The following is a 19320-nucleotide window of genomic DNA, read 5'->3' on the forward strand; positions in this document are numbered from 1 at the left end:
ACCAATGATCATCTGGTTAGACTGGAAACATTTATTCGCGATGCATTTACCAAGAAAGAACATTTAGTAGCGGTTTTCTTTGATTTAGAAAAGGCCTATGACACGACATGGAAGTACGGGATACTAAATGACCTGCACGATCTAGGTCTAAAAGGCCGTCTGTCCTCTTTCATATCAAACTTTCTCACACACAGAGCATTAAAGGTACGAGTGGGCTCTACCCTCTCAGATCTGCACGAGCAAGAGATGGGTGTGCTCGAGGGCAGTATTTTATCTGTGACGCTTTTCAACATCAAAATCAATAGCATCACCAAGTGTTTGACTCCTGGTGTGGATTGCTCGTTATGCGTTGATGATTTTCTAATATGCTATCGATCAAAGCACATGCATACAATTGAAAGACAACTGCAGCAAAATATAAACAAGATTCAAAATTGGGCCAATGCAAACGGTTTCAAATTCTCTAAATCCAAAACAGTATGTATGCATTTCTGTCAGTTACGAAGACATCACGATGAACCTAACCTCACTCTGGACGGAACACCTATTCCGGTTGTTGAGGAAACAAAATTTTGGGGTATTATCTTTGACAGAAAACTGACTTTCATTCCACACCTAAAGAACTTGAAAGCTAAATGCTTAAAAGCACTTAACCTACTTAAAGTAGTAGCGTACACTGACTGGGGTGCTGACGTCATCCTCAGTTTATATAGAACGTTTATTCGCTCCAAACTGGACTATGGTTGCCTTGTGTATGGTTCAGCCCGAAAGTCATATCTTAAGATGCTTGATCCAATTCATCATCAGGGAATACGGCTGGCTCTGGGAGCATTTAAAACATCCCCGTGTGAAAGCCTACTAGCTGGAGCGAACGAACCACCATTATCGCACCGTAGAGAAATGCTTTCCGCACAGTATGCTCTCAAATTAAAATCAAACCCTCTAAATCCTGCTTTTTCTGCTGTTTTTCAACCCAAATACAAAACCTTATACGAAAATAAACCAAACGCCATACCTTCCTTTGGCATTATAATATTATCCAGCCTTGACAATACAAAAATAGATCTTTCTAAAATTCAGAAAACGTCCATCTCCGAAACACCATCCTGGCTACTTAAACAACCAAAAGTACTTTTTACGCTACACGATGGAAAAAAATCCGAAACAAACCCTTCTGTCTTCCACAACTATTACCATGAACTCCTCACCGAATTTAAAAATTACACAAGAATTTCCACGGATGGATCAAAGGATGAGGAAAATTCTGCTGCAACCTTTGTTTGTGGAAATCACACAACGCAAATTCGCTTACCAAACGGAACATCAATTTTTACAGCCGAAATCAGAGCAATAGACCTTGCTCTGCAACATATAGAAAAGAACCGTATTTTAAACAGTATCATCTTCTCCGACTCGCTATCAGTACTCCAGTCACTACACAATAGAAAACTGGAGAACCCATTATTGAAAAACATACTCGTAAAAAATACCGAGCTGAGTGTCTCCCACAATATAATATACTGTTGGTTACCTAGCCACATTGGTATTAAAGGTAACGAAAAAGCAGATCGCGCTGCTAAAATGGCCCTTTCTCAAGAACCATCTGATTTTAAAATACCATATACTGATTTTAAACCTTGTATCAGAAAGTTCTTACGTCAGAAGTGACAGGCATCATGGAATGATGCATGGAATAACAAACTTTATGCAATCAAGTCAACTCTAGGAGAATGGACTCCTTCCTTCAGAAACATTCGTAGGGAGGAGGTAGTCATTGCAAGAATCCGAATTGGTCATACTTATATCACCCACTCCCACATACTAAAAGGTGAAGACCCACCGGAGTGCGTTTCTTGCAATGAACCATTCACTGTTAAGCACTTTATGATATAGTGTTTTGACCTGCAACCTACACGCGATCAGTATTACAATGTGCATGATATGAAGGAACTTTTTGACACTATAAACATCACTCGTATTATAGAGTTCCTGAAAGCAGTGAATATTTACTCTAAGCTCTAACTTTTATGCTATCAACTTGTGCAGTTTTATGTAATATATATACCATCCCTTTTTAATACCTTTTCATCATTTTTCATTAACATACAACATTTACATCTCCCGTTGATCGGGAAGCTTTATTTTGCACCGTTACCATCTTACCGTTTTAATTTCAACTATTTGTGTCTTAATATCGCTGGTCGATATGAGACTTGTCATAATTTTTAAAGATTATACATATAACATTTTGTTTGACGCTAAATAGCCTTATAGTGTTGATGCGCCGTTAAAAATAGAATCAATCAATCAATCAATCAATCAATCAATCAAATATAATCTATGTCATACTGATCGATTGTTGTTTTGAACGATGGACGGAATCACAACGTGCCGTGCAAGGGATCAAATCTTCCAAAAATTTATTTCGTAATGTTTTGTAAATCTGCCAATCCTAAGGCTACTGTCGGCGGTGGCTTGGTTATTTATGTAATGCAAATAAAAGTATCTTTCTTAAAGTCAAAGATCCGACCTTGACCTTCCTGACCTTGAATGTATTTGGATAGAAATAAACATTAAAGAGAGGAAAATGTTTATAGCAGGATATACACACCGCCCAGTTGGGATTTATCTGTTTGGGAGCGTCTCGAAGTGTGTGTAGAGTCCAATCCACTAATCCTGGCAATATAGTTTAAATGGGATATTTTAAAGAACACTGCCTCCTTTAAAATAACAAAATTTCATTGTTGTGTCAGTCAAGTAATCTTCACCACTTGATAACCAGCCCAACAAATTGTACGAAGTATTCAGAGAACATGATTGATTTTATTATGGCATCAAACCCTGACTTTGCTTACTCTGCCGACATTTTTGGACCCGTTTGACGCAAAAGGCGTTCGTTACCACTGTCCAATAAAGCTACTTTTAAACTTTCTGTCTTAAAGCTACCATGTTATGAAAGAGAAATACGAGACCAAGGCAATTATAGTCTTTTGAATTCAATACCTGAGTCTGCCGCTTGGGACAGTGTAATGAACGTTAAGAATGTCAATGACAGCGTTGATAATTGTATAGGTATCATCCAGGAGGAAATGTGTGCTACACAAGATTGTTATTAGTCACAATAATGATCCATCTCGGATGCATAATGAAATTAGGAAATTAGTAAGGCAGAGAAAAAGATTATTTGACCATGCGAAACGTACCCAAGCGTTTCTCTATAGGCAAAAAGGGAACATTAGGCGATTAGGCAATCTAAATGTAATTAATATAACACTCTGATGGAAAGAATCTGGTATTTGCATGGAAACCCTAAAGACTGATGGAAAACAGTTAAAGAAATTCAAGGAAGGTTTAAAAAAGAAAAAATCATGCGAATATTTGATTGTGAATGATGGGGTTATAATTGAGGACGAAGAATATGCAAGTTTTCAATGATTTCTTTTTTGAGCAGTCAACTATACAAACCGAAAATGTACCTCAAATTCAAGAATTAGCTCTACGATATTTAATTTATCATTGATGAGATTACCGAGGATGATGTTTACTGTCTTAATAGGTTTAAATCCATTAAAAGCATGCGGTCCTGGCATGCTGCATCCTAAATTGCTGCACAAATTGCACATTCAATTAAATATCCACTATGCCGCTTATACAATATTTCATTGCAAGCTTGAGTGTTTACAAACCACTGGAAACTAGCAACAATAGTGCCTGTGCATACGCAAGGCTCTAAAACTGTTGTCAAACTATTGCCCTATACCTTTACTATGTATTTTATCTAAAGTGTTTGAGAAGTGTGTACATAAATACAAAACCATCTGCTTTGTACAACACGATCTAATTTCAGAAAATTAGTTATTTTTTGACCGGGTGATTCGACAACACATCAGTTAACAGACATTTACAATACAATTGCTTTTGCGCTACACCAAGGAAACGAGATAAGGACCGTTTTCTTCGACATTAGAATGCAATCAATAGAGTTTGGCTCAAAGACTTGCTCTCCAAATTAAAAAGTATTGGTTTTCATTCAAAGTTGTTATTATGATTTTAAAGTTAGTTACTGTCAAGAATTATTATAAATTCTAAATCATCAGATGCTAGGTGCGTTAACGATGGAGTCCCCCCAGGGGTCCATTTTGGGGCCGCTATTTGTAATTTTCGTCAACGATATTGTAGAGAATATATAATCATCAATCAGACTATTTGCTGACGGTACAGCATTCTATACAATAGCTGACAATTAGATCGCAGATGGTGAAATCTTAAACTGTGATATTCAAAGGATACCTGAATGGTCCATATGTTGGCTAGTTACATTTAATCTAGACAAGACAGAAACAATGCTAATAACACGACACGGAACCGGAACCACAATGCTATAGTATGCGTGGCAGAATCAAACCTACAAGAAGTTATTGAGAACATATATTTGGACCTTATACTAAACACTGGTACCACTTGGCATGCTCACATTAAATACATTTCTGACAATCCTTGGAGAGATTAAATTGTCCACAAAGTTTCAAATTCGAACTAGATGGATTATCATTGGAAAATTTACACATCTTATATATTTCCAATTTTTCACTTCGCAAAAAGACCTTTGGGACAATAGTACACTGCATGATACAGAATTCCTAGAAGAAGAAAATGAGAATAATAAAGGGTGCAACCAAAATCGTACTATCGAGCGAGATGGGAAAGTGTTAAATCTCGCCGTTACAAGCATAAACTGCTTCAGTTATTAATGGTTACTGCATTTGTATGGGAACATTGAACCAGGTCTTATTTGGATGGATACTGTAAGACCTGTGGGAGTTTCTTCCAAGGAAGAAACAACCGTACAAAACATAATTTTAAAGCATATTTGAATTGTTATTTAAAATAACACCCCGTATAAGTATGTCTCACATCATTCACGCTAGGCTAAGAAAAATTGTAGTTACTTAAATTATGATATATATATATATATATATATATATATATATATATATATATATATATATATATATATATATATATATATATATATATATATATATACGAATCATGTATCTAATAATACGTATTGCTCCTGTGGTGAAATTGAGAATGCAAAGCGCTTTCTTATAGACTGTTCCAAATATTCAAATCTTAAGAGATCAAATCATATTGATACTCACTTTCGCTCTTACATTTGAAATAGTTTTATCTGTGAACTGTAAAAATAACGAAAAATATGCTTACTGTGCTACACTCTATAAGGATGACCAAGAGATTTGATCACCTGACTGAACTCACAACGTCTTGAATAGCAATTAACTAGTTCTTATCCATTGTTATACTTTATATGCAAGTTTGTTTTCTGTATAACCGTTTGTACCGGCATCAAGTTCACTAATGTTATGTTTCTTTGTTACTGTTGGTTAGAAATTGCTAATAAGCTTACGCTTTCTACGGAATCCCCCAAATCATATGTTTGTAATTGCATGTGACAAAGTTTCTCAAATAAATATGGTTTAAAACAAATCTGCCAATCCTACCAGTTTATTGGTTCAGTTATCCTTGTTTTGGTCTCTTAATATCTGCATCTGTTTAGGCGTTTCTGGGATGACAGAAAGATTTGATAAAAATGCAGCTTAAATTTATTTAAATGCTGAAATATCTTTCGTTCTTTGATTTCAACAATGCGCTACACAGCCGATTTATATTGAAATAACTTTGCTGCATATATGATTAACTCACTTTATGACGTTGCTATGGATTTTGTTATATTATGTTTGTATTAAATACCCCCATGCCTTATGGCACAATCTCCGCTTGTCTTCAAAATAAACGAGTCAGGCCCCTTAAGCCTTTGGCCATGAACTTCTGGTACCTGAAGCCTGACTTGTTTTACTCATAGATACGAAATGTATATGTAGATTATGCACCAATTGATTTATATTTCAACGAATGTGAGTGGCAGAGACTATATCTGTCTTTTATAGGAAGTTAAGTTATGCTGTCTTGGATAATACCATGATAAAAGATATGAACATACACTCCTGCCATCCATAAGTCATACCTAGATGCAGCAGGCCAAGGGTCAGTGTAGCCTGAAACAATTTAGAGTCTTAAAATGCTTTTATTTAACTTACTTGATGATAGTGCCAAGTGCTTAGTAACGGAAGCAGAGCAAATTATTTACTAGGGAGCTTACCAAATATATCACTATTACTGTATCCTTTTTTATAGGCTGACGTACTTAAGCTATTTCACATACAAAACATCTCAATTCTAAAGCAACCAAAACGCATTTGACCATTATGCAACCCCATAGCAGTATATTCTGAGGTGTTACGTAGTTCGTCCGTTCTTTAGAATCTTGACCTAATAACGGTGGCCACCAATTCAATGCGAGTGGTTTAACGAGGTCGATCATCTTTGATGTAATTATTCGAAATCTTTAAAAGAAAAATAGCACAACAGTTAGCAGGGCATTATCAGGGACCATATATGTATTTGGAAGGAAACCAAAATTCATTAGATCAAATTAATGATTTTCAATACTAGGTTATATTGTCCCAGACATGTTTAATTTCCATTTTCATGAGAAAAGATAAAAGTCAACAAAACTACATTGATGAGGGCTTTATCACTGATTCGTCATAAAGAGTATTTATTTCAGCTGCACTTTGATGTGTTTGCTCTTCTAGTGGGTAACGCGATTGTATCGTGTGAATGTTCCGTAACATTAAACCAAAAAGCTCAACCGCTAAACCTAAGAACCTTGCATTTTAGAACTAAACGTTTAATTGTGACAACTAGCACCAGAAGTGCAGTATTATTTGTACGAGTCTTCGGAATGGAAAGATGGACTGGTATGAATTAGTTCTATATCTTTAGCTTTACTGGGGAATGGAAATCGTGTATTAATTATTAAAATATTTAGGTTCAAGGGATAGAATGACCAATGTGTTTGTACTGACTTCGATATATATATATATATATATATATATATATATATATATATATATATATATATATATATTGTGAGGCTGGAGGTGGTGGGGTTGATTGGCGAATCGTACGTTCTTACAAGGTGTCCGCTTTATTTGGTTATCGTTATCTAGAGGATGATCACACTCGGTGTTGTTGCCCGGATCGAGTAAATATTGGTATAAAGTGTTAAACTTAAAGATGGATTAAACAGAGATCTGGGCAGATATATAGAACAGAATGACACATGAAATACAACAATTTAATCAATTACATAAACAACTGTGGTAATACTTTACATTAGGAAGATACATTTCTCTTTTGAAATAAATCATTCACTGAATTTCAAACACACATATAAATAGCCGATCTGTTTTAAATGATAGAAATGGTTTATTATAGAATCGAGGGAACAATCAAAGTCATTGCCTTGTACAACTTCATAACCTGCTTATTTCCGGTTCACTTCAACTTAACTGTGGCTGTTCTTCTTGGTTCTTTAGATTTTTTCTTCTCCAATCTCTCTATTATCTCGCCTCTTTCGGCCATCAAACTTTGTGTTGGTAGGCGGATAAGGACGTAGATACATAGATATTTTGATCAGTAGATACATGGAAACGTCATTGGAGCTATTTCCCCTTTCAAAACAAATAGAATCAACCTAAATCTTTTGTCAGATATCCTACTGGGAATAGATCATTATTCCCCTCTCGTTATGTCAGATATCGTTCTATCGGAATTCAAACATATATCAAAGGCTGTCTGGTCAAGCCAAACATGGCAGACCATAAACAAACATATTTCATAAGACTATTTCATCACTGACTCACATTAACATCACACAAGACATATCAGTTGCGTTCTCGTCTCAATTACACCAATGAAATGAAAGAAATTCGTTACATGCCTTAACTACGTTATTTTCAGTGAATACACACATTCAAATCTTTCGCATACATAAAATCTCAAATCATGGCTTAACAACGCTATTTTCAGTCAATACGCATTACAATTTTTATCATACTTGAAATCATCTAAGATCGGAAAATTCACACGGATTCTCGTAACTCATATCAGCTAAAGTAATGCATGAAATTCTCAGAATACCGGATTCCTATAACAAGCAAGAACGAATTCAAATAATTCGTCAAACTTATATAAAGATCATTGTACGAACTCGGATGGATGCACTCAACCACAGTTATACTGATATCAAGAAACTTGATTTGCGGATTTAAACAAATAAATTCATGCAAATATAAGCAAATACATTCAAGCAAATCATTATATTGGTATCAACGAATTACATGAGACTGGCGCAAATATATTGTGCTTTCAAGATTTACTCGCTTCTAGCGCCATATCTGTGTATATCGACTATCCATGCATCCGGTCCCTTGGATAAATGTTTTACGAGAAAATTTTCTCTAAATTCAATCTCGAAATCTTTTATATTATTTCCTCTTGCAGGAAGATGTAGACTGACTAACCTTTGCGATGGGGCATATTAAAATCAAGAAATTGCTTGTGGGGAAAACGCCTATTATTTAGCGTAACCAATCACGATTAAATATATATATACCGCCATTAAAAAAAGGCGCAAAAATTGAGGACAACCTGACTTCTAGATTTCCAAATAACTGATTCTGGACAATCTCAATCTAACATTTTCGATACAAATTGATCGAGGTTGACTTTTTCTTCCAGTCTGTCTGACTGTTACATAAACGAAGACTTAATTAAGACTCACTTCCTCTCACGACACAGATATTAAAAATCATTGCATTATATCGATTTAACTCGCATCTGTCCCCATAACTCTAATTAATTGTTCTCTTGCCCAAATTAATGTGCTTTTTATAGATCGACATTAATATGCATCCTTACACATGTGTGTGTGCGTGTGTATGTGTGTGTGTACGTGTGTGTGTGTGTGTGTGTGTGTGTGTTGGATTTATGCGACGATACATGGTTATGTGCATGAACTTCTATTTTTATTATTTTATTACAAAAACTGAGGACCACATGGCAGATGGGTCAGCCATGACCAAATGTGTTATCCTCGTTAAAGATAGTTTATTATTATTATTATTATTATTACGAAGCTTTAACATTTTTTTCAGTCATATCGCTAAAATGTCTGCAGTGTGGTACTTTATAGTGATGACAAGCACTGGGGCATCATGCTGCAGACATTTAGCGTCATGCCCCACCCAGTCACATTATACTGACACAGCTTAGCGTCTATCAAGGCAGCTGTTCTAAGCATTTTTATAAGTCTTTGGCATGAACCCGCGACCTCCCGCATTCGAGGCAGACGCTCTAACTATATATAATAACGAGGATGCAATTCAACGACACTTTCGTCTAATCCATTGTACATTAAACAGGAAGAGGCTATTCCCCATTTTAAAGGGATAAAATCCAAACATCCCGAAAATCGTGGATTGACAATAATTAGTGCAGAGTGACACAAAGTTCACGTGCAAGCCATGCCTTTTTTTCGAGGCCAAATATATAATTGCACTGCAGCTAATATTATCTTCGTCATCATCAAAACTAGCTTGCGTCCCCAGACAATATTGTCCGGGCTTTAGCCGCTTTTTATTTCAACATCAATTATGACAGTATGCAATAAACTAGATTAATAGAAATAAATGCTGCTGGTCCATATTGTATGTATTGGCAAGTCCCAGCAGGCGACGTTCCATTTGGGATGTTAGCATGCAGATCTAAATTGGATCTGATGAAAGTTTTATTGTCTATTACGGATAAATTACCATTAAATTTAATGCCATCCTCAAAGCAAAGTGTCGTATAAGATAACATGCGATACACATTTGCAATCAGTATTAGCTGGTCCTACAACGGAAAGGTGTTATCATTCAATGTCATCTGCGCAGGAGAAAAATTCATTGTGGAACCATGAGTTGTTGCAGTGCTTCCAAAGGGAACAAGGTTAGTGATAAGCAATGTACCCGCGAGCACTTAGAAACCGGAAGGTTAGCTCTGATTTGCAAACTCTGCTCTATATCACGCAATAAAGAAACGATTAGGGAATTTCCACAAATCAAGGCCAAATGAATGGTTTTCTCAAAGTCTGAAATTTCAGTAGGCAGCTGAGAGCGTGCGCTTAAGTACGGCAATCCTCGTTAACTTTATTCAGAGTTCTTAATTTACCCAATTTCTACCTATCGCCATTTCTTTAAATCCCTTTTAGGGTACAAAAGTTGCTAGCATGTGGCTTTCGGTAAGAAACGTGTCGTGTATCTGATTTTACTTTTATTATTCCACAAGGCATCCATCCATATGTTGTATGTTTAGATAAAAGAGGCAAACTTTTCGTAATTGAAATTTCTATTAACAACTGATGCACGTTTATGCAGAGAAAATACTGTGTTGCATTGTTTGAGGACAATGGTGTGGAGACTACATTTTCATCAGTGGTTCTTGTATGCATTGTGAAAGCTTTTTTTCAGATATGTATATAATTCCCCACATTAATATTAGCATTTTCCCGTTTAGTCCGAACCTTACGGGATATGATTACCATGTTATGGAATGCACAGCTTGATTTCCCACCAAAGACCAACTCCTTGGATAATTCCTTCAGCAATCTCCAGATTACATAGAACTGTTTAAGACAGTGATTTATGATTTGGATTTTTAACGCAGCTTTTACAAATTTTCAGTCATATCTCAACGATGTTTGCAGTGTGACAGCTTATGGTGATGTCTAGCACTTGGGCATCATGCCGCAGATGTTAGTACCAGCTTTGTAAATCTTTGGTATGACTCGGCCGGGAATCGAACCCACGACCTACCGCATCCGAGGCGGACGCTCTAGCCATTAGGCCATCGGAGCTGTCTGTTTAAGGCAGTTTAATAAATACGAGAGATAATCAATATTCTTTTGTCTGCTTTTTATCATTTGATTATACTGCCATTTTTGTCTCAAAATTATATTTATAACAAACCTGATTTACCAGTGACATAGAACCTTTACATGGGAAAACGCTTTTCGTACACATGTGCCTCTGAACACACACAAAGTCATATCCAGTCGCTTAGCGTAATCGGGGTATTGCTAAACTACATAATTGGACATTTTTCACGGTTTCAGGGGTGGGGTAATTCTAACTTTACAGGAGAAATATATATGCCAAACCATGTTGAGGACTGTTACGAACTTCATATGTATCATAATTCTATACTTCATTGACCCAGAGAGACCGCTCTGGTGGCCTAGTAGTTAGAGCGTCCGCCTTGGATGCGGGGTTCATGGGTTCGATCCCCGGCCGAGTCATACCAAAGACTTACAAAAATGGTACTAACAGATGCCTCGCTTGGCGCTCAGCATTAAGAGGTTAGTGTTAGGACTGGTGGGCCTGGTGTCAGGATAATGTGACTGGGTGGGACATCATGCTACATGTCTATGGCATGATGCCCCAGTGCTTTTATCACTATAAACTGTCACAATGCAGACATCGTAGAGATATGACTGAAATATTATTAAAGCTACGTTAAAAATCCTAATCGCACACACACTGACACAGAGTCAGACAATTTCGTTCAAATAAATACAGTTTTCACTTTTCAAAGTAGAAGGTTTCAAAATAGGTCTATTTGTAAGTCCTAAAGTCATTTCAACAATTAGTAATGCCATAATTTTGGGTGTCGTATCACATTTAGTGTTTTAAATAAAGCTTTTTAAATGAGACATTTGTGTGGTGGGTGGGTATGATACAACAATTGCACCAACTCTGCTTCATAGTAGGTATACCTTATCTGTGCTGCAGGGTTAAAACAAATATGCGTAATTAAATGTAACTTGAAACTTTGCCTGACACACTAACAGCAACAACAAAACATTGGTCAACTGCCCCACCCCCTTCTTCTTCTTAATCTCCTTCTTGTTCATCATCGTCATCATCATCAACTTCTTCTCTCTCTCTCTCTTCCTCTCTCTGTATCGTACTCTCTCTCTCTCTCTCTCGTCCTCTCTCTCATCCTCTCTCTCTCTCTCTCTCTGATGTAGGAAACGTCAGTTTTATTTCACACATACACACACACACACACACACACAAGAAAGACATAAAAAAAGAAAGAACGCACTTTTGTCAAACATAGTATGGAAATGTGTTTCTTTTTTGTTTTAAATCGGTTTAGATACTAACATAGCAAGGTTTGCTTCCTGTGGTTAAACACTCAAAGCATTCGTCTCACGAAAGTAGTGCATCCTAAAAATTGAGCAGATAGCGTATTCACCAGGGGGAGTTAATTTCAGTGTTTTTGTCTTTCCCATTAGCCTAATTGTTTCATGTCTCTGCAACTTGGAAAAGTAAATGCAGATACATCCTTTCGTATTAAATCGCCAAGAACCTAATTTACGGGGCACTAAAGCGAGCAAGCATCCGCCACAAGCTCGAGTTATTATATTTACGAAAGAGCACAATCTCCCTCACACATACATCTGTTGGTACATTTTCCTATGAGAGACTAGTGAAAAATCACAAAATGAACGGAAATTACGAAAAGTATGATTATATTTACCTCGTGTCATGCAGATCAAATGGAACAAGCGGTTGGTCTCTTTGTTGTTGTTGTTTTGTTTTTTTTTTTTTTTTTTTTTTGTTTTTTTTTTTTTGTTTTAATGATGGTTGTTTCGTGACCTGCATAGCAAATGTGAAACACTGGTATCATTTATTCAGCGTTGTCATAAAAACCAAAGTTTTTGCTGCAGTGCTGTGTTTGAAATTTTATGTAAGGTGTAGTATTTAAAATTTTGTAGGGAATTGTATTTGTGTACTATTTATGTTGAAATATTGTATTTTAATTTCTGCTAGTCAGATGCGGGGGAGAGAATATACCATTTGGCGTGTCTAGCTAAGATACAATGGCTTAAAAATAATAATAATAATAATAATAATAATAATAATAATAATGACGATAATAATAAACGATACGTTGTTTGTTCAAGACAAAATAGTTGTAACTCACTTCGCAAGCACAGAAACATAATATCCATTATTCTTGGGTTCTATAAAACGAGAAAAGGCGCATTCCGTTTGAGCATATTTGACATCTTAGTTCATCCAATATTCTAGCTTCTTTGCGATTCTGTATAGATTTGTTGAAGTCAGAATGACACTAATTTCCATACTTACATGAAATTTCAAAGCAAATATTTGAACATCTTATCCAAAACTTGTACATATATACCTGCCTTTAACCAGCTTCACTCGTGCCGAGATTGTTACATAAAAACATTGTCTTAATCAAATATTTCCTCTGCATCTGATATATATATATATATATATATATATATATATATATATATATATATATATATATATATATATATATATATATATATATATATATATATATATATAAACATACATACATATTGAAAATGAACATTATTGTAATAAAATAAACGTATGTTATGTGTGTCTGTTTACCATCCACCTGTATACATATTGGAAAAGGACATTATTTTTCTAAACATAAAAAACACATACTTTGTGTTGATGTATACTTATCAGCAAGGATTTAGATCCGTTATTACCAAAACAGAAGTTCTGCATTTTTCAGATTTTTTTTCCCGCTGTTACTTTAATGCAAGGATGTGCAACTTGTTACAGGGCGATGGGCTGGGCAAACTATTATTATAGCTATACTTAACAATGTAAACCAGCTGATGAGACGGGCCCGTAGACCCATTAGCGTTGCGAGGATATGTTGACCCTTATGCAATGCTTATCGATGGGCCTCTGTCTGATATATAGTTTACAAAGATAATTTGTGGGCCCATATGCTTTGCATACTCTTGGAATATGTTAGCTACGCCGCTGCGCAGACCGTAAGTTGCACATGCGTGTCCTACATACTCCGGACGTTTCATGGTAATCGCACCAGAAAAAGTTTATCGTCAGATGATTATGACAATCCGAGATTTAACAAAATTACTACTGCTTGGGATATATTTGAGCTGCATTATGCTTTGTGGTAGATTACGCTTTGGTGTTTGTACTATTAATAAATATTTTTCTTAAACAAGGACCTCACGGCGATGCGTGTACCTGTTAAATACAGGCAATTTCTGTCAGCTGACCTGGACGATAATGCAGAATTAGCCACTCCACCTCTGTCCCCGTTATAGGTAACACCTCCACCCCCTAAAACAGCTTTACGTTGCAATAGTTCTTTTCAGTTTTGTTTATATAAAATTTTGTATGTAAATCTAACTAACCAATAGTGAGGTGCACTGTACATTTGCCGAAAACGGTGATGGCAGTTGATATATAAAGAATACTTTGTAAGTTTACCATCGAAAGTACAAGCGGGAATCCATTACATGTATGTTTGAGTGAAAGGTATTTGTTCAAACACGGAACGACAGTGCAAAAGTGCTTAGTTATCAGTCCATTCAGGTTGTGTTCACCCCTTGTCTCGATTACGTCGGAAGTGTTCAAATTTGAACAACGTAATTTTGATTAGATGCGGTTCTCTTGCTGCCGAATCTAATGAAATTCACAGACCCGAAACACAACTATCTGCTTGATTTTCCAAGGTGTATATAGGGTTATCGGAACCTTGGCTAGCGAGGATACCCCAGGGTGAGCTTCCGTTGTTGTGAACCCTTATAAACGCAAATTTGCAAGCCAGTTATGCAAGTGTCAACCTCCATCGAGTAATTACGTTCATTTATGTGCCACCAAACACCAACTTGCAACCAAATGAATTTTTAAAAAAAACTCGTTCCACAGCGGTTTACCCTATGTATTATACTCTGTGATCTCAATGGCCATAATATTTATGGGGATCAAAGTACATACATGACAGGGGCAAAAAAGTAGATTACATTTCCAGACATGATTCGGTTATACAACACAAAGTCTCCGATGAATTTACATTTGCGAACTGGTGCATGTGCGTGTATAGATCTGACAATCTGTTCTCCTTAGTTAATATTGGATTATGATATAATGGTCGCTGAAGACCTTCACCTCTTACAAGTCTTCCCCACCCACCCCCCAAAAAAACATCTGCAAGTCTTCCCCACCCACCCACCCAAAAAAAATATCTACTATTCCAGCGATGAGCCAAATTTACACTGAAAATTAAAGAAGGTCGATTGGCTAAGTTTGAAACACTTTGCAAAACTAGACTTAACCGGCATATCTTTCTAACTTATAATGATCCTGTTCAATATTTTATTTGAGATTGTAGAAGAATAATTCATTTGTCCTCACAAAACTCCCAAAAGAACCAAACTGCTGTGATTCACTGACAATCGTTGGAAAGCCATTAGACAACGCCGAAAAGCATTGATAAAATTTAACAATCATCCAACGCCCAGACATTTAAGAGGACAGAGCATGTTCTGACTTTTCTGTTACACATACTTGGCTTCTAAAACAACCCACACTGCTTTTATCTTTGCATTAAACAAAATCCGAGAGGAATCCGTCCATTGTTCATAACTCTGATAAGAAACTTGACTACAAATTTAAGAACAACACAACAATGTATACTGACAACTCAGAGGTTGGCGAAAGGAATACTACATACTCATTAGTGACAATCACTCGACAAAATTGTGTTTGTCTGATGGTGCATCGATATGTTCAGCAGACATCAGAGCAAATGAGCTTAAAATATATAAAAACAACAAACATCCGAACTACTATTAATTTTGTAGTCACGCCACAACAGGAAGTTGCAAAACCCAGTACTAACCGACACTTTCACATCGAGCTGTGTATCTCTCGCAATATACGATGCTCCTGTGACTAGTTAGTCATGTCGGTATTGAAAGTAACGAAAAGCAGACCGCGCAGACAAATTAGTCAAATATATTCAACCTTCTGGTTTTAAATTACCAACACTGATTTTAGACCAGGAATCAAAATATTCATTTTTAGTAAGTGGCAGGCATCATGGAGTAATGCTATCAACAACAAGCTCGATGTAGTCAGACCCTCCTAAGCGAATGGCATCCTTCCTACATAATTGTTCGTAAGGACAAGGTATTAATTACAAGAATTAGAACTGGTCATACTTATATAATTCACTCCTACATATCAAAGGGTGAATACCCAACTGAGCGCGTTTCTTGCAACGAACCCTTTATCGTAGAGCGCTTTCTGATGCATTGTTCATATCTCCTACCTCATAGTCGCGGGCAGGATTTGTGTAACCTAGAAAATATTCACCAGTAGTTCACTTGTGATGGCGGTGGGCCCCTGGCTATCCTCTTAATGCTGAGCACCTAGCGAGCAAGCTGTTGGTACCATTTTATAAGTGTTTGGTTTGACTCGGCCGGAGTTCTAACCCGCGACCTCCCTCATCCGAGGCGGACGCTCAAGCCACTAGGCCTCCGGAGCGGTCTGTAAATGTATGATAAAATTTAACTTTAGCTTCGCCAGGTCTTTATTACCCTGCCAAAGATGGTTCATGACACCAGTCTACTGTGTATGAGTTTCAGACTTGCAAATCTCATTGTTCATCTCGATACGTCTTCTAAACGGAAACAACAAGGTCATAGCGCAATGTCAACGGAAACAACAAGGTCATAGGGCAATGTCAAAGTCAATGTGCGCAAGCTCTGCCATCATCACTTGATTTGTAGAATAAGAATCTCACGTCTAATTGCCTCTAAAAAGTAAAGTTTAAAAAAAATATGTTTCTAGGAGAAATTTTAGACATAGGTTATCACCCTCAGTATCCTTTTCATTCATTGTTGTGAAAGGTGCGAAAAATGCATTTACATGTTCGGTTGTTCTTCTCTTAATGGTTGTTTAAATATAACTTAAACCGAAATAAAATGTGTTCTTAAAAAATTAAGCTGATATTTTAAAACAGATTTTGTACTTTCAACTGCAAGAACACACACATATACACACACACACTATACATATCTTCAGATGAGCATATGTTGCTTTTCTGTCCAAAATGTCTGTACAGAAAGAACTAAGAATGTATGCCAAAATTAGATCTAGTATGATATGTACATCTATCAAATTCATCGTCCAATTCTGAATTTTGTTTCTCGATCTGTAAGGAAATATGTTAAATATGATCCGTTTTACGAGAATGCTACGGTTTGCATCTGTAATTTTCGTAAATAGCAAATATAACTTAATCTACATGCCGTATGATTCACACAAACTGCACAAATGGCAATATTTCTATTAATATTCGATGCTGGAACAGCCAGATCAAACAATGGTACCATATATTTGCCTATTCATTTACTATACCCATTGGGACTAGTTGGCGACAGAACACAAATACCTATCAAAAGGTCTGTCCTCCATTATGATATTACGTTATCATTGCCAATGATATTACGTTATCATTGCCACTCAGATCTTACGTTACCATTGCCAATCAGATATTAATGTTATTCCAAATGAATTTAATTAAAAATTAATATGAAGCAATTTATTTGATACTTGTCCCTTCCATTTTCAGATTTTATGTCTGGACTGTAAACAGTGGCATGTAAAGCATCGCAAAAAGTATTTTCATGATGGGGTGGGGGGGGGAAACAATTCTGAACAGTTGTATGACTTAGGCATGAAAAAGCATTTTATAACGAGGGACACTAAAATTTGGTATTCCAAATTTTTTCACCTTCCGGAAAAGGACATTTTTCCATTTGTAACGATGCAATTCATTATTTGTCCTGTAACATTTGTCCTTGATTCATTCACTTATCGGAAACACGATATTATCCCGTATGTAACATTAAAAGTGATGATCTGTCATGCATTCTTAATCCATGTACGTCCATAATCCTTTGAGAAAGAGGACATTAGACTGTGTCTAATATTAAGTCATAATCGTTCCTGTAACTTCAGTCCATGACCCATTCACCTACCGGACCCAGCATATTAACCTGTGTGTAACATTAAAAGACATGATCTTTCCTGTAATCTTTGTCCATGTTGACACATCCTCCTACCGGAAACATTACATTAGATTGTAGTGTCAAATCAAAAATCATGGGCTTTCCTAAAATCTTGGCCTATGTTGACTCATACCAACCGGAAACTGGATATTAGCCTGTGCGTAACATTAAAAATCATGTAACCGTGTCCCATCTGGACCCAGCCACTTACCAGAAAAGGGACATTTGCCTGATTGTAACAGAAAAAAATCATGATCTTTCCTGTAACCTTGGCCCATGTTCAACTAGCCACCACTGTCCTTTTTTGCAATTGGTATTCTGAAATTTTGATATTACGGAATTCTTCTCCAAAAATTAAGAATAATGTCAAAATATACAAATGACATCTGACAGTACAATACATGCAGTTATAAACGAATTACAACACTGCTATCATTAATATGGATTATGGCTTGCTTGTATTGTTTTTATTTGATTTTTATTAAAAACAATTTATTTTTTGTTTGTATAAACCATCGTCGTTACACTTATTGGTATACGTTCCGAAGTAGAATGTTATTTATTAAATATTTATTATGTATGTTATGTAAATTTGATTTAATTTATATTTGATTTAATTGAAATATTTGTAAGTTTTAAAATCTATTTATTTGTAATTTCACTATATATCAAAGTAATGTAGTTTTGTTTACAAGAAATTTGATACTTTTTCAGAAAATAGTTTGACCTTGACTGTTCATTTGTAAGCACTTAATGCTGACCTAGTTCCCGACCTTAATTCAGAAATCATTGAGAGAAGTAAACAACACAACTGTCTATTTTTATCTTATTCTTAGATTAAAATGGTTGGTTCTTGTCAAGGTCATACGTGCTTTCATACGCAAATACTTCTCGAGGGTTCTGGAAAACTGACCCTCATCCGGGAATTTGTTTTGTGTTTCGAGTTACTGTATAATCATTGTTTATATAGATTTTTCTCAGCCTGGGCTTAAAACACTTGATGTCAAGTTGTTTGTTTGTTTGTTTGTGACGAGTTTGGGGAATTACATTTTAATGTTTATTCGAAGTATTTGGTTTTTAAAGGATAATTCTTTTTCCTCGGAAATTTTGAGTGCTCATACAGAATTCTCGGACACAGACATTTCATTAGTTCAAAAACTGGATTATTGTTCGTGAATAACAGAACTGTAGACATTCCAACATCACAAATGATACATTATACGTCATCGCCTTCCATCTTGGATTCTTCGTCGGGATTCAAACTTGAATTCATTAGAACATTTCATTACTAGGATTTCTAAAATTTAATTCGTGGATTATTATTGGATTACTTTTGGATTTGATTCTTAAAACCGTAAGTTTTTTTTCTTCTTCATTTTTACAGTATTTCTCCAAGGAAATAAATTATTTTTTAAACTTTTCAACGCTTGTTGTTT

The 19320-nt window shown here is 35.9% G+C and overlaps 1 protein-coding gene across 8 annotated transcripts in view; it reads left to right on the plus strand.

Moving 5' to 3' along the window:
• Positions 1-19320, plus strand: part of LOC149783130 (neo-calmodulin-like) — a 183435-nt gene that overhangs the window by 112178 nt on the left and 51937 nt on the right. Inside the window, exon 1 of one of the 8 annotated variants that reach the window (XM_089931361.1) lies at positions 9846-9921. The exons of 6 other annotated variants lie outside the window; for them this stretch is intronic. In XM_089931361.1, the coding sequence (XP_089787487.1) occupies positions 9889-9921 (33 nt within the window). In that variant the 5' untranslated portion in view covers positions 9846-9888. Of the gene's footprint in view, positions 1-9845; positions 9922-19320 lie in introns of those variants that run through there. One more of the 8 variants, XM_089931366.1, reaches the window with a different exon arrangement.

Source organism: Sinohyriopsis cumingii, chromosome 14 (genome assembly GCF_028554795.1).
Source record: "Sinohyriopsis cumingii isolate HCF-2022 chromosome 14, ASM2855479v2, whole genome shotgun sequence".
Lineage (NCBI taxonomy): Eukaryota > Metazoa > Mollusca > Bivalvia > Unionida > Unionidae > Sinohyriopsis > Sinohyriopsis cumingii.